Source organism: Felis catus, chromosome D2 (genome assembly GCF_018350175.1).
Source record: "Felis catus isolate Fca126 chromosome D2, F.catus_Fca126_mat1.0, whole genome shotgun sequence".
NCBI classification, from domain to species: Eukaryota; Metazoa; Chordata; class Mammalia; order Carnivora; family Felidae; genus Felis; species Felis catus.
The window spans coordinates 59,080,452-59,102,291 of NC_058378.1; the positions used below are offsets into that span (position 1 = coordinate 59,080,452).

The following is a 21,840-nucleotide window of genomic DNA, read 5'->3' on the forward strand; positions in this document are numbered from 1 at the left end:
TGGCCATTAGTAATAATCTTGGTTCCGTGGCAGAAACATCTTTCAATGGGGCACCTGGGTGGCTCAGCTAGTTAAGCGTTCAACTCGATTTTAGCTCAGGTCATGATATCACTATTGTGAGACTGAGCCCCACGTCAGGCTCCACATTGTAAGTGCAGAACCTGCTTGGGATTCTCTCTCTACCTCTCTCTCTGCCTCTCCCCTGTTCTCTCTTTTTCTCTCTTAAAAATAAATAAATGGGCGCCTGGGTGGCTCAGTCAGTTAAGCGTCCAACTCTTGGTTTTGGCTCAGGTCATGATCTCATGGTTCATGACTTCGAGCCCTGCATGAGGCTCTTTGCTGTCAGCACAGAGCCCGCTTCAGATCCTCTGTTCCCCTTCCTCTCTGCCCCTCCCCTGCTTGGGCTGTCTCTCAACTTGCCATATATCTTTTGTTTAGGCCTTCAGAGCAAACTTTGCCCAACATCTATCAATCTGCCTTTCCCTTCTGACTTCCTTAGGTCAAGGGTTGGCTTCTCTCTCCATCCATGACTGTAAAGTTTAAAGCCCCATTAAATTGGCCTCCTTCTCTGCTTCTTGTGTAGACTTGGGCACACTGAAGCAGAAATAATATTTTGTGGATTGAGTAACCAGGTGATCACCCCTATTCAGTAGGTCTAACCTCTGGGCCCCAAGTCTTCAGGGGCGGAGCTTAGTGTGTAGAGCTGTAGGTCACCATTAGGAGGAGCTCTCCCCAGGCCCCGGTTCCGCTTCCTTTGTGTCTCCGGACCGCTCTCTCTCGAAGTCATCTCTATGGTTTCCGTTGTAGTTTATCCGGAATAGGAGGAGCTTCCGGTTCCGGTGGGGCAGTCTGTAGCGAAGGAGATGGCGGCGACAGCAGCGGAGGCCGTGGCCTCGGGCTCTGGAGAACCCCGGGAAGAAGCTGAAGCCCCCGGCCCAGCCTGGGATGAGTCCCAACTGCGCAATTATAGCTTCCCGACCCGGCCCATCCCGCGTCTGAGTCAGAGCGACCCCCGGGCGGAGGAACTTATCGAGAATGAGGTAGGGGGCGGGGCCCCGCCCGAAGGGGGAGGGGGAAGGGACCAGGTTGAGAAGAGAGGTCAAAGGTGAATGGTGATGGATGTGGGGGACTGGCTGGGCTGTCGCCTAGGACCTAAGGGAAGATGGAGAGGGAGGCGAGGAGACACGGGCCTTAAGGGGTTCGCGCTTGTTCATAGTAGAAATTATTTTGAAGTGGGAAAGTTTTTGGAGTCATGAGACAACAATGCACCAAATTCTTGGGATGACTTCATTTGTTTTTTTTCACTTGGTTTTTCCACTTAGGAGCCTGTGGTGCTGACAGACACAAATCTTGTGTATCCTGCTCTGAAATGGGACCTTGAATATCTGCAGGAGAACATTGGCAACGGAGACTTCTCTGTGTACAGTGCCAGCACCCACAAGTTTTTGTACTACGATGAGAAGAAGATGGCTAATTTCCAAAACTTTAAGCCCAAGTCCAACAGGGAGGAAATGAAATTTCATGAGTTTGTTGAGAAACTGCAGGATATACAGCAGCAAGGAGGGGAAGAGAGGTAAGTTCCCAGATCATGATTTCCCACTGAATCTGGGGCATCCATTTTCTTTTCTTGTAGCTGCTTGAGCATATAGAGGAGTTGGACGAGTTCTCTAGCTTGAGAGATGAGAGAATTTATTAGATTTGAATTGGAACTCTGAAGTTCTTCGTCGTCTTTACAAGTGGGAGAGTTGCCTGGAAGGGAGGGTCAGATAGGTGAACAAAGCGAGTGAAATTGTTTAGATGAAAACTACAGTGAAGTTGAATGCATATGCCCTGTTCATAGTGAGAAGTCATTATTTGACTCTTGTTTCTATTTGGGAGTGCAGTTTCAGGGTTTGCCAGATACTCTCAGTTTTCAAGAAAAGCCAGAAATCAAGATTTTTACTTTTTGTGTTTTTTTTTTTTTGACTTTTAAATGTGGGCAACTAATTCACATTTTTGTTTTTTGTATATGTTTTTATGTTAAATTTTTTTTATTAAGTTTATTTTTGGAGAGAGAGAAAGAGCATGTGTGCACACATGCTGGGGATGGCCAGAGAGAGAGTGAGAGAATCCCAAGTAGGCTCCGTGCTGTCAGTGCAGAGCCCAGCACGGGGCTCAAATTCAGGAACCGTGAGATCATGACCTGAGCCAAAACCAAGAGTCAGGTGCTTATAACTGACTGAGCCACCTAGGTGCCCCTAATTAAATTATTAAAAATGCTGCGGGGGGGGGGGGGGGGGGGGGGGGGAGGGGGGTTGGGACAAGCGAAAACAACTCAATTGGATTTAGCCCTGAGATTGATTGCCAGTTTGTATTCTGTGTCCTAAAATATTGGGCTGGCTGGGGACTGTTGAAACTGGAACGTTTTATAGATTTTCATGATTCTGGGGTGAGGGATATCAGGATCCACTAGATTAGGGAAGATCAGATTCAATGGGGGAGGGGTTGATACAGATTTTCATATTGTACTGGAGATAGCAAACACAAGACACAGAAGTGACTCTTTCTCCTCTTATTCTAATATGCGAAACGAAGACAGTCTCTGAGGTAGGTCCCAGACAGAATTCAGTTCCATGCTATAACATTGTTTCTAGGAATTGTTGTCACTGAGTATGTCATGGTGAATGATCATCTCTGTTGCACACTTGGTATCCAGCTCTGGGTTTCTCTTTAGTCTCCTGCCTCAATTCTTTTCCTGACACTTTGTTAGCAGCATATGGCTGAGTGAATGGATTCAAAATATCTTTTTTTTTTTTTGGCTTCCTGATACTTTGCAGTTATCTTAATGATAGAACTTTAACCAAAAAGAGTTTCCAAGATCTCAACCATGATTGATCTGTTCTTTATGTCTTACAAAGGCTGCTGTACCTGAATCATCTTGTACATTAGTTTCTTCAGACTTAACATAGCGTGTACATGTGTGTGCATACATCCACACATACCCCAACGTTTGGAGAGAGGGCGTTTAAGTGGTGCTGGAGTGTAATTCCACTAAATGAACATTTGTACTGGAAGGAGCTTGAAATTAGACACATGTGCACACATGCTGGGGAGGGGCAGAGAGAGAGTGAGAATCCCAAGCAGGCTCCTTGCTCTCAGTGCAGAGCCCAGCGCGGGGCTCATACGGAGGAATCGTGAGATCGTGACTTGAGCCGAAACCAAGAGTCAGGTGCTTATAACCGACTGAGCCACCTAGGTGCCCCTAATTCACATTTTTAAAATTAGACACTTTAAGTTTCTTACTTCCCTTAGGGGAAGCAGTTTGCCTAAGTATAAGCTATGAGTGTAGTCTGTACTTTATGGGTGATTCAAGGAAAATTTCTTTCTTTGTGCAAGTTCTGCCATACCAGCTGACTTTATCACCAATCAACTCCATTGTGTAATTGTACGGGTTGTTAAGGTTCTAGGAATTCTGAGAATCCTCTTTGAGCTCTTTTGACCATTTACTGTTCAGCTATAATAGGAATTACTTGGATTCACATTTGGTGAGTGTTCTGCCTCTTTCAAAGTTACTTGGCAAAATTTTTATATGCATATATATTTTATAATCTGGAGAGAGTCTGAAGGTTACATGCGAGTCTTGAGGGTTCCTTGTCCCCCAAAAGATCGCTAGTGTTTACAACTTGTCAAGATTTCTAGTTAATATTGTCTTAAACATCCTGGTTCTAGGCACTGAGAAACCTTTGAGCCTTTTTTTTTTTTTAAGTTAATTTATTCATTTTGAGAGACAGAGACAGAGAGTGGTGGGGGGGGGGCAGTGAGAGAGGAGGAGTGAGAATCCTAAGCAGCACAGAGCCCGACATGTAGCTCACGTCCTGAGCCAAAACCGAGTTGGACGCTTAATCCACTGAGCCACCCAGGCACCCAATGTGCCTTTTGAAGTAATGGTCTCAGGACTAGGATGGGGCTTTTGCATTTTGTCTTCATGTTTGCCCCTTTATTAATATTTCTTGTGGGGCTTGATCAAGTGTGTCTGGGTTTTCATATCCCTTAAGTAACTTCTGATCTTCCACAGTGTATTAGGAGCCCTGGGTCTGCAGAAAACCTGATGAGGCCTTCAGCTGTAGAAGGCTACTACAGAGAGGTGGCTCAGTTAGTTAAGATAAACTAGGGTTCAAGCCAGAGTCAATGACTTGAAACAGCAAAGGTTTATTTACCTTTATAACAACAATAGTCATGCTGCATTTCCATCCACACTTCATGTTGAGGTTCTGCTCTTACGTCTTTTTTTTTCAGTTTGGGACCCAGATTGCCCCAGCAGCTACTATCTGAAACCTTGTAGTTGTTTAGCAGAGAGAAAGGGTTGTGGTGGTAGTGTATGCTCGTTCTTCAGATTACAGTTTGGAAGCAACACAAGTCATTTTTGCGGACATTTAGTTGGTCAGAGTAAGTTAAATAAGCAAGCTTGGCTTCAAGAGGGGTACAGAAGAATTAACTCTCCCACGGGGAGGGAACTAGCTCTTGGTGAACAGTAATACGATTTACCATAATGGCCATCCAGGTCCAAAGAGGATGTCTCAGGCCCAGAGAGTCTGTGGAACAAGGCTGATTAATCATTCTAGACTCTATGAGTAGGCTTTGAGGAATCTATGCAATTCTGTGTGTATGTGCATTTTTATGGAAACCTTCCTTAGATTCTTAGATTTATGCTGTGACCCACCAAGGGTTGAGAATCACTTCTTAAGGGCTCCTGGCTGGCTCAGTTGGTAGAGCACGCAACTCTTGTGAATTCAAGCCTCACATTGGGCATAGAGCTTATTTAAAAAAAAAGAATCACTTCTTTGAAATGTAAGTTTGGTGTTGAACAGAGCTCAGACAAGGATAGGCAAGGATTCAGTTTTCAGAGAATCTGTCTTGGTTAAGATTTGCATGACTGCAGCTGTTCTGTGGGAGGTGCAGGTGTGGATTTGGATTTCCAGGTGTGGAGAGGCCATGCCAAGGGACTGTGTACGTGCACTAATGGGATCTTCTTCTCGGGGAACGTAGGTTGTATCTGCAGCAAACGCTCAATGACACCGTGGGCAGGAAGATTGTCATGGACTTCTTGGGTTTTAACTGGAACTGGATTAATAAACAACAGGGAAAGCGTGGCTGGGGACAGCTGACATCCAACCTGCTGCTCATTGGCATGGAAGGTAAGAAATCTTTCAGAAAGCAGCATAGCTTAGAGTCGTACAAACCTGATTTCAAGGCCTGCCTTCACCAGTCATTTGCTTTATGACTTTGAACGAGTCACTTAACTTTCTTAAACTTCAGCCTTCTTACCTGTAAAAGGAACATGATAATATTTTATAAATAACTTTAAAGATTCAATGAGATGATGTATGTTAAGCAAGTAAGCTTGTTTCATGCACTGGAAAAAGAAAATGAGTTCTTTTCCCTTCCTCAGTTGCTTCACGAGTGTGTACATTCAGATATTAGGGATCTTCCTGAAAAGGTTGCTGTTCTCTATTTGATCTGTCTATATTCAGAAGATTTTTATCCCAGTAGAAGAGGCAAGCTTATTTTTTCAATATAAATTGAACCTTATCTTTTGAATGTTAATATATTTATGGAATTGAATTCAAAAGGTATAAACAGGTGTGTAATGATAAATTTCTATTCCACTCCTGTTTCCCAGCCTCTTGTGTTGCTCCCTGGAGACATCTGCATGTTATTAGTTGCTTGTGTATCCTGCTAGCTGATTTTATGCACACACAAGCAAATATGTGAATACGTTCGTTTATTTTCTTACTCATTTGAATAAAAGGAGAAGCCTTTGAACTCCAGTCAGAAGAAGGAGAGCTGCTTACTGGCTGGGGTCGTTGTCTCATTCTTGTTTTTATTTCTGGCACTAGCTGAAGGCCAGGCCCATAGTAGGTATTTAGTAAATGGTGAATAATTTGTATTGAACAAGGAAGTAATTATTTGTTGTCCTTCACCACTGGGCTCTGAAGTCTCTTCTCCTCCTTTGATTGTCCTTTCTTCAGTTTTGGATTCTTTGCTGCCAGTATTAATAAAGATTTCTAGCATTGCAGCTTATGGATTGTATCCTTAACCTGCCCCTTTGAAAGCAACTCTTGACTGACCTGGCAGGAGCCAGTTGTAGTTTACTTAACTAGGAGGTTTGCTGCTGCCTTCTTGTCCTTTGGTAGAGTCCACAGAAGCGGATCCCTCAGGTAGAGATGAGAGAACAAATCTTTGACGATGCACATGAACTCTCAGCATGTCAGAGGGCGACTGTCTTGGCCCACCCAGGCTGACCTGGGGAGTGTTTTCTAACCTTCATGCTCTGCAGAGGACCCCTCAGCTCCCAAGGATTGTGCAAAGAATAAACAACAGATGAGGTCCCAGTTACAAAAGAGTAGATGGAGCATATATACACTAAGGCAGAAGTAATTCAAGGTGGCATTTTATTTTATTTTATTTTATTATTTTTTATTTTTATTTTTTGAGAGAGAGAGAGAGCGCGCACGCACAAGTGAGGGAGGAACAGAGAGAGAGGGAGACACAGAATCTGAAACAGGCTCCAGGCTCTGAGCTGTCAGCGCAGAGCCCGATGTGGGGCTCAAACCCAAAAAATGTGAGATCGTGACCTGAGCTGAAGTTGGACACTCAACCAACTGAGCCACCCAGTGCCACAAGTTGGCATTTAAAATTATTAGCCTTAGGGGCACCTGGGTGGCTCAGTCGGTTGAGTGTCTGACTTCGGCTCAGGTCATGATCTCACAGTTTGTGGGTTCGAACCCCGCAGCAGGCTCTGTGCTGACTGCTTGCTCAGAGCCTGGAGCCTGTTTCAGATTCTGTGTCTCCTCTCTGTTTCTCCTCTCTGTCCCTCCCACTTGTCTCACTCTGTTTCTCACTTTGTCTCACTCTGTTTCTCCAAAGTAAGTATAAAAAATAAAATAAAGTTATTAGCCTTATAAAAATTATACAACACTCTTCAGGAATCCGATATACTCTCCCGATTCCTTTATGAGAATTAACACACCACTGTTGCTCTAAGAAGTGTTGCATCCCGTAGATGTGTTGAAGTGGGAGCAAAGATTGAGAATCTTTGAGCTCCAGAAGAGCTACTCCAGGCAAATACATACTCATACAACTTGGAATGACCGGTTAATCCCATCAAAGAAGTTATGTGTGTGTTGTTGATGCCAGTCATTTCGGTTGTTTCTAACTCTTAGTTTGCTACTCTTGAATTCTTACCATAGTCAAGAAAGGTACTAGTATGCACAGTATATTACTTTGCCAGACTTGTGAGTATTATCTTGATGCGCTGCTGCTTCTAGTAAGGACAGAAGCATCATTTATGAAAGTTTGCTTTGCTCCAATTTATGATGAACTCTTAGCCAGTGATGGTTTCTAAACAACTTACTACCCACTGAAAGTGCAACACCTAATTTGCTGAGAGTTGTAATTGCAGTCTCCCTGATTCTGCTTGAAATTTTGATTGGGAACCCTTAGCTGAGAGGGCAGACTGGGTTTCTCCAGCATTGGGCCTTGTGTTTCAGCCTATGCAGTAGAGCCAATGCTCTGAATAAGACCTGTCTTTCCTCCCACAGGAAATGTGACACCTGCTCACTATGATGAGCAGCAGAACTTCTTTGCCCAGATAAAAGGCTACAAGCGATGCATTTTATTCCCTCCGGATCAGTTTGAATGCCTGTACCCATATCCTGTTCATCACCCATGTGACAGACAGAGCCAGGTGAGCTTGTGTGGTCTGAGGAGGGTATAGGACTCCTTTGGGATACAAGGTTGGCATGTTTTTCCCCTTCCGCATGGATAAACTCAGGATAATTTTACAGTATAGTTCACATCATCCAGGCCCCTGTGGTGATCCCAAATGTATATAAGGATAAACAGTCCTGTTGCAATTCTGGAGGACAAACTCCATCACTGATGCTGTGGACTCTGGTTACCCTGTTTGAATGTATATGTCTCCACTGGGTTTAATAATTGTTTTCTGTTGTCGTGGATGCTTGTTCTTTTTGATAAGGAGAAGGGTGAATAGAATTGAGATATATCACTTACTGTCTTTCCTGCATCTAAAAGAAGTATATGGTTGATTTTATGGCCAACCAGAGAGGTCCTCTCCTTTCTTGAGAAAACTGCCTAGCCACTTAATGTAGGAGTTTTTGCTGGCTAGAACGTGTGTGTGGGAGAAAGTTTCAGAAGGTCTGGTTGAAGGATGCATCCTTAATTCCTCATATTGGCAGGCCATGAGTAGGTTTTCTGACTTGCAAACTGTGGTGATTGGCTTCTGATCTCAGGAGCACTGAGGCCCAGGATTCTTTATCACTTAATCTTTGAGCATGGCCTGTCATAACATTGTTTTTTGAGAGAGAGAGAGAGAGAGAGAGAATGTGTTTAATGTTTGTATGATATCTTCCGTCAGGTATGAATTCTAAACACATCTTTTTTTCTTAAAGCCATCTTTTTTTTTTTTTTTTTTTTTTTTTTTTTTTTTTTGACTACCAAACTAGTACATCATAGTTAATAATAAAGATTTGGTGATTGACTGATTTTTTTTTTTCTTTCTCTTGAACCTCTCAGGTGGACTTTGACAATCCTGACTACGAGAGGTTCCCCAATTTCCAGAACGTGGTTGGTTATGAAACAGTGGTTGGCCCTGGTGATGTTCTTTACATCCCAATGTACTGGTGAGGAGGGGGCTAGGACTGGGGGCTTCTTGGGAGCTTTCTTTCCCATTCCCTGGAAAACTGTATCTTGTCCCTTCTGAGTTGTGGCAGGATTGGTCTTCTTTGATCTACAGGAAGGTTGGCATATCCAGATGTGAGCGTACTGAACATGGAGGAAATGACAACCCTCCCTGTCTCTAGGACAAGATGACAATTCCTCAGGTCAAAAGAGATCCCAGAGGCTTGAGGCTGGAGAAACTGTTCTTGGCTCTTTTGTATTTGGAGACTGAACACCACTGCCTCTGGTCCCGGGTGTGTTTCACAGAATAAGTGTAACGATAACGTCCTTGTTATTTGCCCTAGCTGGAATTTACCACTTTTTTCCATTCCTCTCTCTAAAGAATATTGGTGGCAAACAGGAGCATGTTTATTTTCTTGCAGGTGGCATCACATAGAGTCATTACTAAATGGGGGGATTACCATCACTGTGAACTTCTGGTATAAGGTGAATATGGGTTTTTTCCCCCTAGATGGGATTGGGGTGAGGTAGGTGTAATAAATGATTTGGGGGCAGGGTGGGGAGGTTCGCTATCTCTGCAAGTGACTCCCAGGTCTTTGGGGAGATGAAGAGGGATGGGATTGAACTGGGCTTCTTAAAAGGGAAGAAGCTTCTAGAACGGTGGGTTACACTGAAGCCTGCTGCTAAAGGCATTTCCTGAGCTGCTGCTTCCTTTGCAGGGGGCCCCCACCCCTAAGAGAATTGAATATCCTCTCAAAGCCCATCAGAAAGTGGCCATAATGAGAAACATTGAGAAGATGCTTGGAGAGGCCTTGGGGAACCCACAAGAGGTATGTGGCTGCCCCAAGGTGGCACTCCTGTGGCCCAGTGGGCAGAGTGACCAAGAAAAGTCAGGATTGGTGTCACGTTCTCCATAGCTCCTCTGTTTCAGTGTCTGGTGTCCTTTCTCTCCATAGAGGTTATGGGTGTGTTCAGAAAATCTTTGTTTTCTGGTGAGAGCTGGGCTTGACTGGTGGATCAATTATAATCTGTTCCATGCTAGTGGTAATGTTCCCCGTGGGGCTTGTGTGCCAGCTGGGGACCCCTGAGGGGATTCTTCTGGAACGGAAAGCGAGCAGTAAAGCATCTCCTCACATTCTCCCAGCTGTGCCAAGGCTGCTCTAGGTAATGTTGAGACCTGCTTCCCACACAGGTGTGCCAGTGGCCCATTGGGTACCCAGGGGAGGTATTTGTAATGCTCTTGCCTTCTTCCTGTGGATAGCCTCAGCATGCAGAGGACCTGTGGGATTGGGAGGTGGCACCAGCCCCAATTGCAGGTGACCGTTTCAGGATACAGAGGCATTTAACCTTCTTAAATCACATTTAAGAAACATGCAGGCACTCTTGGGTGGCTCCTCTGACCTGTCAGTTTGGTGCTGTTTATAAGATATTGTGAGAGGGAAAGTATTACAAGATGGACCCAGAGGAGGGGACCATGTCCTGGAATATTTTCCAGGAAGAGAGTAGGTTAGAGGGTTTTAAAGATTGAAAGCCTTGTCCCTGCCCTTGGCTGGACATCGAATGCCTCCAGACACACCACGTCTGGTTCCAGGGCCAGGGGACAGGCAGTTCTGACTGGCTCCTCATGTCTCTTCACAGGTGGGGCCCTTGTTGAACACAATGATCAAGGGTCGATACAACTAGCCTGCCAGGAGTCGAGGCCTCCTGCCAGGTGACTGCTAGCCCGTCCACACCGCTTCATTGATGAGGACAGGAGACTCCAGGCGCTAGTATTGCACGCTGCACTTAATGGACTGGACTCTTGCCATGGCCCTGGAGGCAGGTGTTTGGGGCAAGGCAGGGTGGTTGGCACTCCACTCCCATTTGGAGGGACTTCTTGCCCTTGCCTCTGTGCCCCAGCATCTTCCCTCTCTGCCCCCTAAGGTCCTGCATTCAGTGTGTGGAGTCCCAGCTTCTGGTTGTCATCACATCTGTGTGTGTCAGTCTGTCACCCTCAGGATGTGTGTGCGTGTGTGTGCATGCACACGCATGTATGTATCTGTTTCTTGCTTTCTCCTGGGTCAGGATGGCGCTGCTGGCTCTCAGCCCTGTCTCCTGCAACCTCAGTGCCTCAGCCTGAGAGAGAGGAGATGGTCTTGGACGCCCACCACACCTGGGCTGCAGGGCCAGAGCTCTCCTGACCATCAGGTCAGTCTGCCTCCTTCCAGTTTTCGCAGAGTCAGGCTCTAGGCTGGGTGGGAATGGCCACTGGGACTCTTCGTGGGGAAAGTGAGAGGGAGGTTTGCCTCTATGAGCCTAGGTAGGCTTCCTGTGAGAGAGTTAGACAAGGTTCTGACTCGGACCTTTAAGCTCAAGCCATACATAGAAAACAGCCTTGGGATACGAGAACCAAGGATTATGTATAAGTTCCAAATTGCAGACACATACAGCTTCTCTCTTTCAGCACCAGCTCTTGGCTCCCTGTGCTGAGTACCAAGGGAGTCCTCCTGTAGTGGCTTCTCTAGGTTCTAGGGGTATAAGCCTCTGTGGATGTGTGTGTGGTGTGTGTGTGCATGTGTGTGTGTGTCCACACTGGCCTGCCTCTCTGCTTACCAGGTTTCTCCACTGCTTAACCTTGTCCAGTGGGACAGTGTGAGCCCCAGGGAAGTACCGCCTGACCTAGCCTAAAGCTTTTACACTTAGTTTTAGCCATTGGACACTCTTCGGGTCTCACTGCAAACTGCCTGAGGCTGACTGGCTAGAGCGTCCAGGCCCTGTGACCCTCACTCCCCAGGCCACGTCCTCTTCTGCAGTCCTTCCTGGCTGAGTAGATGAAATGGGGTCAAGCTTAGGCAGCTAACTTGCCACTGTCATCCACCTCAGGGCAAGGACAAAAATGTAGCCTTGCCTCTTAAAGCCAGCGCCTCTGCCAGACCCCACTGTAATGTTCCACAAACACTCTTGAAAGTCAGGGCAACCGATGGAGCACAGAAGTGGAATTTTTTTTTTTTTTCGTGTTCATTGTTACTTGTGGGAACCCGTGTCAGGGCCGCAGCTTATAGCTGGGCACTGCGCCACTTGAAGGGCCATCAGTCACATGACTCAGTGGAACTGGGGCCCCTGGAATTGGGCAGTGTGGTGGCCCTGTGTCTTCTCACCTCCAGTCCCATCTCCATGCCCCTTCTTCCTGGAAGGAAAGAGGAGCTGGAGTTGGAAAACTGATTTTATCCACCTCCCCCCCCCCTTTTTTTTTTTTTGCCAAAGGTTTACTTTCAGTGTCTGAGCTGTGGCTCTAAGTCCTGAAGCTCAGTTTACAGTTACAGCGCACTGATGGACTGAGAGGGTGTGTGTATGTGTGTGTGCATCTGTGTATGTATTTTGGGGAGGGGCGTCTATTTGTAGTGCCCCATTCTGGGGTTCTCTGATGCAGTGTGGGTGCGCAAACACAGTACCTTCTCAAGTGTAGTTCTTTCAAATATAGCCAATGCTGGAAAATATGATTGCAGTGATCTCCATCCCTCTATCTCTTTTGGGAAAGAGGAGTGCAGCAAAGAAAATAAGGCAGACAGATGATAAACTTGACCACAGTCAAACTTTGAAAGATTATTTTCATTCTCCTTAGCAGGTCTGCTGCATTCCTGGCTCAGCCCTCAAAGATGAGGGTGACGTACGGCAGGAGGCATGTGCCACTCAGCTGGTCCTTGCTGGGTGCTGTGCTGACACAGGTCTGACCTAAGGCTACCAAGGGGGAGGATCCTTTATAGGATTGGTCCTGATCCATGGATAATATAATAGTGACCCTGATAGTTAGACACCTGCCTAGTGCTCTTATCTTGTTCCTCACTATCCTGCAAGGTGGGTATTCTCATTTCACAGCTAAAGAGATGGGTTCAGAGCAGTTTCAGTGATTAATGGCAGTAAGGATTTAAACCTAGTGCTATTTGGCTGCAAACCCCCTGCTCCCTTTCCACCAAATTGTTGGTTCTCCTACCTTTCCTCCTCCTCTGCACTACAAGCCATCCTCGGATCTCACCCCACTGTGCAGTGCCCAAGAGGATGCATGAGATACAGCTCAGGGTAAAAGCTCTTCTGGGCTCCAGCTAAAGACCTCTTGGGAAAACTACTGGGAAGCCCTGTTCTGAGTGCAGAGTGCTGGGAGGAGCTGTGGGGAAATGGAGTTCTAGACCCTAGTGCATTATTTGTGTGTCCTTGAATGGGCCCCATAATTTCTCCCAGCACACGTCTGCACCTATGAGATTGAAGATTCAGTTCTAGATAATAACTAAGAACATTGATTCATGTTCTGCTGCTTCCCTTTCCCCCAAGGAAGAGATCTAGGCTCCTTCCCTCACTTACCTAGATTAGGGCTGTTCGGGCTCAAATTCTACTTGCAGCTGAGGAAACTTACCTGCTCTGTTGCTTACTCCTGTGCTGGCCAGCAGTGTAGAGGCAGACACACCAAGGGAAGGTGGGCCTTTGGGCCTGAATGGAGGTCAGCCATATTGCAGGCTCTCATTTTTATACCAGCAGGTACACAGGAAACTACTCTTTTGTGAAGTCAAATATTTGTTGGGGGGTTGGAGTTCGGGGGGGGGGGGCTGTTCTGGGCATCAGTTGAGCAGATGCCCAGGATGCCTGGGGGAGACCAGCTTCCCGTACAAATCAGAGCTCTAAATTACAAGGTTTTTACCAACGCGAACAGTTGGGGGAAGTCGTCTGCTCTCATTTGCGTAATGGTTTCTGTCACTGGTGATTAGACACAGGATGAAGGAAAAGAAATTTGACAATTAGGAATGAGCGATCATTAATCTGAATCTGTTAGGAGACAGAGAGGGGAAGGATCCTTATCGGTGGGCCAGCCCAGTGTGGGGAGGCCCTCCCTCTGCCCCCACCAGAGACTCTTGGGCCACGTACCCTTTCCTTGTTTCCACAAGCCGACTGAGCTGATATTTCTTGACAGGCTAGGTGGGCCCAGTCCCCAGCCTGAGGTGGATACAGGAATGGACACGTATAGGCACGAGCCATCAGAGAGAGATGGGTGTCAATTGCAAGTGATAGGGCAAAGGATAACGACAGAATAGTTGTGACATGCTTGCTGTTTGTGGAAAAATTTTTTAATTCAACACCCCAGATACCCTTCTTGTGACAAGTATTTGTTATATTCTAACACTACAGGGTGTGGAGAAAACCTAGTTTTTATCCTGTAGGAGCTTCTACTTAGTTGGAGGGGAAACCACATGAAACAACCAGCAGTTATGAAGCCATGAATCGTGCGCCCTGTGAGGACAAGATGAGAGATTGTTGAGAGATGAGGAAGATCAGTAGAGAGCAAACCTCTGGGCTCCCCAGGGAGTAATGTTGATTCTTCCCAGTCAGTTCAGCCGTAGTAGTTGCGTGGAGGGCACTGAGGCCCCACCCAGATACGTGAACAGGTAATGAGATCACCTCCAGTGGGCTGAGTTGTAAGGTGTGGAGATTCCCAACCTGGATCTTCCCAGGTCTCTGTGGTACCTGTGTTCATTCTTCCTCTGTCTTCAAACTTCAGGGACTGTATTAATTTGCACTAGTTGGTATTTGTTCCTCAGTTTTGTGACTTATATGTGGTGGGTTCCTTAGATTAGAAGCTCCCTCAAAGATTGGGGAAAAGGGTGGTTCCTTGTCTCCTGTCAGAATGTGAACTTCGCAGACAGGACTGTTTCTCTTCCTTGATAAGTTCCCTACCTCTGTGGCTTCTACCCTTCCAGATCGGATGCAGAGTTTAGTAGGGCTGCAGGGAATGGCCCTCAGTGACTAGTTTTACCCAAATAGGATGGATGCCGGGGTGCACTGAGAAGTGGCTCATGGGGTTCCAGGGGCCCTGGCCTTTCAAGCCTGTTCTTGTCCTTCCCTGGGACCTTCGGTGCTCGTTCTCCAGTCCCTGCTGACTTCTCTGGTGTCCTCTCAAGCTTCCTGCATTGAAGAGATGTTCCAGTTTCCCTTTTCAGGGCTCCTCCAGTTTCTCCTACTCAGCCTCCCTCTGTCCAGTCTCCACCAAGAGCCTTTTTCCTGAACGGGCGTTGCCCTCTCTTCAAAAGCCACATCCATGGCTGCGAGTGTTGGGATAGAGTTTCTCTAGGATCCCTCTCCCTGGGATCAGCCCTGAGCATGTTTGAGTCATCTTCTCTTCTGACCTGCAGTTAGTCTGTTTGTTCTGTGCCTACTCTGCCCACGTAGCATTCCTTTGTTTGTTCTGTGTAGCCTGTTTAGCTTTTCTAACTCTGGTGGCTCTTCTGCTAGTCTTCGGCCGTCTGTTTAATCCTCACAGGTCTTGGGGTCCTTAGTGGAGACTGAGCACTTTTGGTGCGTTCTTAGGGGACGAGGCCGTAGACACTAGCAACCATGAGGCCTGAGGATCTATGGCCAGTGGTGCCTCCAAAGATGGGTGAGGGGAGGGTACCCAGAGTCTTGGATAACGGAGAATCATGAGGAGGGATTGGGTAGGAGAATCCCCAGGAGTGGGGCCAGGCCTGGCAAGCCAGGGTGGAAGAAGCAGAGTTTTGTGTTTCCATCTGAATGCATCTGTGTGCCTTACGGTCCAGCAAGCAGTTCAGGGATTGTGGTCATCTTGTGGATGTTTCCTGGTCTGTGGTGTCTTTGGCGATGCTCTGAGTCACCAAGTTTGGCTGATCTCCGCATTTCAGCGCTTGCTGGGACGGAAATAGCATGTTGAGTAGTTTTGTGTCTGGAGCGAAGGTCTTAGATGAGACAAGCCACAGAAGCTGGGATAGCAGGTGAGGGACCAGTGGTCAGCTTACCCAGATTGTCTTTCCGCTCCTCCAAGTGTTTAGGCACAAAAACTGATTAAAGAAGTGAAAAAAACTAGGCCTTGCCTTCTTCCCCACCCGAAGTCTGGGTTTTAGGTAGTATTTTGGGAAGGGGCATGTGTCCTTACCTTCCAATAGAAGCAACCTAGCATAGTGTTTTAAAGCATGGATTTTGGAGTCAGATGTGTTTGGTTCTGGTTCAGATTTCTAGCTTTGCCACTTATCAGCCAGGTTTGACCTTGTTGATTGACTTTACCTCTCTGAGCCTCAGTTTCCTCAATTACAATAATATGTGTGGGGGGCGAGGGGAAGTGTTGAAAATATCTACCTCAGGGTTGTTGGATTAACTGAAACGATGTTTGTAAAGCTTTAGCACGTACCTGGCAAGCACTTAATAAATGGCTGTGGTGGTGGTGGTTACGTTTATTATGTGACTTATTCAGAAACTTTATTTCAGTGATTTGTGAGCAGATTTCCAGTGATTTTTTTTTTTTTTTTCCTCTCTCAAGAAAATCATAGGAAAGAACAAGGAACATGCCCTGGAGACACCCACATCGAGTCGCAGGCAGACAGAAGGGCTTTGGTACCCAAACCTGTCCTAGAAGGAGGGAAACAGGGAAATGCCTGATGCCTTCTGTCTAGACAGCCAGACTTTACCACTCTCAACACCAGCCCAAGGCCAGGGTGAGAAGTCATCAGGTATGAGCTCTCCTTACACTATGTGAGGAGTGAGGGCATCTGAAAGAGTTTCCATCACCCCTGTAGAAGCTCTTGCCAGTTTCCTACTGTGAGACACCAAGGCAGTCAAGTCCGACCTCCTTGGTTCAGTTTTATTCCATGCCCTTCACTGTATTTAAATTATATGTGTATTAAGATAGCTCTGGGGTAGAGTGGCTTTTAGAAGAGAATCCAGAAAAATATCAGACTAGAATCTTAACGGCTACCATTTGTGGAGTGCCCTGGAGCATTTCTGTTCCAGACCCGGTGCTAGTTTGTGCCTGTGTGCTCTCAGTTCAGTGGGGGCACCAACCAGGCAGTTAACATTACAGATGTGCAAAGGAGAAGCTAGGTGTTCACAGCAGGCTTCCTGCAGGAAGTAACATAGGCTAAGCCGATATCTAGAAGTTAACCAGAGGTTGGGGAGTAGCGAAAGGCATACCTTTCTTCTCTGGCTTCTCTCCCAGTTCCCAAAACAAACCCTCTGCTCCTCCATGTTTAAGGGTTCTGTTAATAACACCTAGAAAGGAGCCAGGTGATGGACCCTAAAAGAAGAAACCCTTTGGTTAGCCACAGAAATCTTTGGAAATTATTTTGGTGGCTGGCCCAAGTTTGTCCTGGAGTACAGATGGATTGGACTTGCTCCCTTGTAACCTTTCCACTGTCCTCTTTCTCAGAAATCTGTCTGCATTCTGGCCTCTGGAGCCACTCTGCCACCCTACTTGGAAGAGATGCTGGATACTCAGAAGTCAGCCCGAGGTATATTCTGGCTGCCTGGAATTCTCAGCTTCTTCCACACTACATCCTCCTGATTTCTTAGGTTTTGTCTCCCACTTTGAGCCACTCCCTTCCTCCCCACTATGAGCTGAGCCTCTCTGTAGTGCCCCCTCTGTAGCCACACACAACCTCTTGCCTCTAACCTTGGTCCCCAGCCCCATGGGTGAAGAAGACCCCTCTCTAGCTTGTGCCAAGTCATTCCTGGACTATAGGCCATTCTGTAGTCGCTTTGCATTCACCTCTTCACTTCTAGATTTCTTTGCCTCTGGGCCCTGAAAGCCTTCTTTTTGGTCCTTAAGGGCAGCTCTACTCCTTAACCCAAAATGTAAGCTATATCTGGGCTAAGTTTTTATTACCTCTCCAATATAAAGTGTATAATGCAACATAGGGTAGTGATTGAGAATGAGGGCTCTGCATACCTGACTTTGAATCCTAGATCTGTCATTCTATATGACCTTGGGCAAAATGACAGACTGCTTGTAATTCCTTTATATATATGGGGATAACTACTACGTTGTCAAGGCTGTATGAAATACAGTTTGTAAAGAAAGGCTTAGCAGAGTGACTATTTGATAGCAAGCCTCAGCCCTTCTGTCTTTCAAAGGCTTCACCTCTTCCTCATCTAGCTTTCCAACAGGTCCTGCTTCCAGTCTCAGGGTAAGTCTAGTTGTCAACTCATGAGCAGAGCAGAGATATGAACTTTCCTGCTTATGTTATGAGTCCCTGCCCCTTCTTGGTGACCCGATTCACATGACCCTATCACACCACCATCACTGGGAAATGGTCTTCCAGAATCTCTCTTCTATAATATTAAAACAATGGCAGTGACAGTAGAAAACGTCAGAACTGCTGCCAAGGGGTAAGAGGCACTGAAGGTGTGTGCAAGCTGGAGGCATAACAGGCAGGGACTTTGAGGCAAGGAGATTGGTGCAGAGGCCACCATACTAGTTGAAAGGCAGCAGGACCATGGACTTTAAGGTTCCCTCTAAGTTTTCAAATAGCTTTTGACAGTGGTGTTTGAGCAACATCCTACCCACTTTATAGTCAGTGTGTGGTCCTTGTTAATAAGAATAGAGGCATTAGATGTGCCTCCCGGGTTTGAAATCCCTATTTGCTGCCTCCCGCTTCCATCCTTAGGTGAGTTGAGGGTTCTTGGTCTTGGCTGCTTCACCTGCGAGGGCTGGGAAATAGCACATGGCTTGCAATATTGTTACACGAGTACGTGGGAATGTTGTAAAAATACCCAGTTCAGTGTGGGCACTTAGGAAGTGGTTTATTATGAAGACCCGAGTGTCTTTGAACAGTGTTCAATTAGTATTTGGAGAGAAGGAAACTGCTGGCAGAGTTTTGTCTTTGAACAGTGTTCAATTAGTATTTGGAGAGAAGGAAACTGCTGGCAGAGTTTTGGATCCTACTGACTCAGGATACCACGCCTGAAGCAGAATCTCACAGGAGATGGCTTGGTGGAAGAGCAAAATGGAAAAGATCATAAAGCTTTGGAAGAGCCTGAATGTCTGTGAGAGGAAGGGCTGGGGACAAAGGTGGTTTTGCCAGGATAGGGTCTTGGGGAACAGAAGCAGAGACCTAAGCTCTAGTTTACCACCTAATTCCCAGAAGGAGAGAGGAAATGGGACAGGAGAGTATCTGTGGAGGACACTGGCTGAGTGAAAAGGAAACAAGATTCAAGGGCAGTGAACCTACATGTAGATGTACTTTTCACAGGCTGGTTGACTTTGGGCATGTTTGTGTCTATGCTTCAGTCTTCATATTTAAAATTGGCTAATACTGCTACTACCTTGCTTACAGTATAGATGGGACAGTTTACATGAAAATGCCGTCTAAACAGAGTACTATGTGTTTGTTGTTGGGTGGTTGTTAGGGTGAGGGTCTAGGAGAACGTTTCCAGAATGGATGAGTTACAGAATTGCAACAGTTCACAGATTAGAGCCTTTCGCGTTTTCAGGAGGAAGTAGTAAAGCAGCGTTTCCCACCAGTACACTGTTCTTTCATCCTGCTGATGTTTGACTAGGAAGGATTTTGATTAAAGAAGAAAAAGCAGGGGCGCCTGGGTGGCGTAGTCGGTTAAGCGTCCGACTTCAGCCAGGTCACGATCTCGCGGTCTGTGAGTTCGAGCCCCGCGTCGGGCTCTGGGCTGATGGCTCAGAGCCTGGAGCCTGTTTCCGTTTCCGTTTCTGTGTCTCCCTCTCTCTCTGCCCCTCGCCCGTTCATGCTTTGTCTCTCTCTGTCCCAAAAATAAATAAACGCTGAAAAAAATTTAAAAAAAAAAAAAAAAAAAAAAAAGAAGAAAAAGCAGTGTGGTGAGAAAGGGCAGTTTTGGAGTTGGCATGGACTTGGTTTGAATCTTGGTTTTACCATTCCCAGCATTGAGATGGTCAGATAACTTACCATCTCTGAGTTTTGGTTTCTTAACAGGCCTCTTCATGTGGCTGTTGGGAATGAATGAGCTGCCTCACTGCCTAGTGCCTATCTAGTAAGTGCCCAGTAAATGTTTGTTCCCTTTCTTTCACTTCTTTTCCCCTTAGACAAGAAAGCTTCAGTTTACCCAGCATAAAAGGGTCTCAGTTATCCATACCTTAATAGGAACAAGTAATACCAGATTTCTAGGGTGAGATCAGTTGCCCTTTAAGGCAAGAAAAAGGCAAGGGGAGAATTGTGGAGAAGGGGGCACAATCCCACAGTGTTGGGGGTGCAGTACAGGGACTCTCATTATTGAGTTGGTACAGGGGTGGGTGAACAAAGGGTGACGTTGAGAGGTGAGAATTTCAAGAAAGAAGGTGGGTGCTGGGGCACTTGGTTGGCTCAGTCGGTTAAGTGTCTGACTTCGGCTCAGGTCATGATCGTGCAGTTTGTGAGTTCGATCCCTGCATCAGGCTCTGTGCTGATAGCTGGGAGCCTGGAGCCTTCTTCGGATTCTGTGTCTCCCTCTCTTTCTGCCCCTCCCTGCTCACACTCTGTCTCTCTCTCCCTCAAAATAAATATTAAAACATATTAAAAAAAAAAAAAAAGGTGGGTGCTGACTGCTAGAGGGAAAGCCATTCGAGCGGAGGCTGTATGGAGTGGAGGACAGAGTGAACTAAGGGTGAGAAGACCAGAGTTCTGCCAGGAGAACCTTAGGAATAGCGACTAAAAGTCAAAGTTATGAAGATGTCTTGCCTTCAACCAGCTATCATTTTAATACCTGTAAGAGTTGTGGTCCTCTCAGAAAGGAAGAATATAAAAAGAAAGCAGTTATCCTCAAGATGGAAAGACATGTTGTTGTTTTTTAAGTAATCTTTATGACCAACGTGGGGCTTGAACTCACAACCCTGAGATCAAGAGTCACATGCTCTACTGAGTGAACCAGCCAGCTGCCTCAAGATGGAAAGACTTCGAGATGTTTTTAGAGCCAAGGATATGCATTACCCCAACCAGGGTATATGGTAGCCCAGTTGGGGTTCTGGTCTTCTATGAGAAAATGCAGTTAGGTACTGAAGAGCATAGAACTCAGGGATGATTTGAGTGGCCACCTCTTTAAATAATGGAGGTCCTTTGGTAGGGCTTTCCAGAGGCTACAAGTAGGACTTTCTGGGTCCCATCTTACAATTCAGTCACTGGTCCAGCCAGAGTTTCTGGTTTACACCTTCAGCCATCTGAGAAGGTGACCTCAAAACTATATGGGGCAGCATCAGTTGCCTCTTTGATAGGTAGGCACGCATCTTTTAGCACTGGAGGACTTAGAATGAAGGATAGTAGTGTTTAATTAAGAACATCAAAGCCACAGCATTACTACATTTGCTTTTAAGGAATCTATACTTTTTTTTTTTTTTTAAGTTTATTTATTTTGAGAGAGAGCAGGCCAGCAGGGGAGGGGCAAAGAGAGTGGGAGAGAAAGAATCACAAGCAGCCTCTGAGCATTTGGCACAGAGCCTGTCGCAGGGCTCCATCTCACAATCGCAAGATTGTGACCTGAGCCGAAATCCATAGTCAGACGCTTAACGACTGAGCTACAGAGGTGCCCCTGTGCCATTTGTATTAAAGAGTGTTGAGTAATTTATTTAGGCTTGAATCTTATGTTGAAATCTTGCTAAGTTTCTATATAGTTTTGGAACATTTTAAATGATTTAAGATTTGCTATATTTATAAACTTAATTTATTGGAGACATAGTAAGTACTTGGGAAGGTTTATTTCAGTCAGATAAATGAAGTACTTGAGGAAATCAAATACATTAACCTTCCATTAAACCAAACTCCTTTGTTTTATAAGCAGAACTAAGGTTTATGTAACTCTGAAAGTTTAATATACCTTTTAAAACTAATATCTTAAAACTAATATTCTCTACACAAAAGTCACCCATATGGATATCAGAAAACTCAGGGAATGTAGTATTACCACAAAGCCAAGTCTTTAGCCTCTCCAAGTACCAGGTAACTGGCAGCAGTTAATATGGCCAACATGGGTCAAATCAGAAATACAGACATGTTTGTTTAAAGTTTTTTTAATTAGCATTTAAAATCAATTTCCATCTAAAAAGCCAGATTTTGGCCTGTCTGGAAAATCAAAAGATCTGACAATAAAATTTATAGGACAATTGGCTGGAGCCGAGTAGCCACCACTCTTTTGGGGGTGTTCCTTCCAGTTTGCTATAGTCACTGTGTCTCTGGTTTGTCTGGTTTATTCCTAGTTTGTCTCATTTCTGTGACCTGTCTGGCCCCATAGATTTTTAAGCGTGTGACCCCTGAACTAGAGGTTCTGAGGTTTCCAACATCTGGTTCATAGCCTTGGGTAAGGGCTCAGGAAAAGTGCAGGCCCCAACCTCCTCTCTGTTCTTGTCTGCTCTCCAGCTAGGCTGTTTTCCCACCTGGATTGGTCCCAGGACGGGATTCA

The 21,840-nt window shown here is 45.9% G+C and overlaps 1 protein-coding gene and 1 long non-coding RNA gene across 3 annotated transcripts in view; both read left to right on the forward strand.

The window, feature by feature from the left end:
- The first annotated feature begins 863 nt into the window (after positions 1-863).
- Positions 864-15,881, forward strand: HIF1AN (hypoxia inducible factor 1 subunit alpha inhibitor). Of its 2 annotated transcripts, none has more exons than XM_003994318.6 (8): positions 864-1,040; positions 1,323-1,573; positions 5,026-5,174; positions 7,581-7,726; positions 8,575-8,681; positions 9,102-9,165; positions 9,399-9,509; positions 10,318-15,881. In XM_003994318.6, the coding sequence occupies exons 1-8, from the start codon at positions 864-866 to the stop codon at positions 10,360-10,362; spliced, it is 1,050 nt and encodes a 349-aa protein (XP_003994367.1). In that variant the 3' UTR covers positions 10,363-15,881. The 2 variants fall into 2 exon arrangements, 1 of the variants encoding a protein (XP_003994367.1); XR_006587223.1 differs by lacking the exon at positions 10,318-15,881 and adding an exon at positions 8,795-8,972 and having other exon boundaries at positions 9,399-9,414.
- An 89-nt stretch (positions 15,882-15,970) lies between these two features.
- The window catches only part of LOC109492643, a 61,095-nt gene continuing 55,225 nt past the window's right edge, over positions 15,971-21,840 (forward strand). The window contains exon 1 of the long non-coding RNA XR_006587224.1: positions 15,971-16,160. This is a non-coding gene — a long non-coding RNA (uncharacterized LOC109492643). The remainder of the gene's footprint in view (positions 16,161-21,840) is intronic.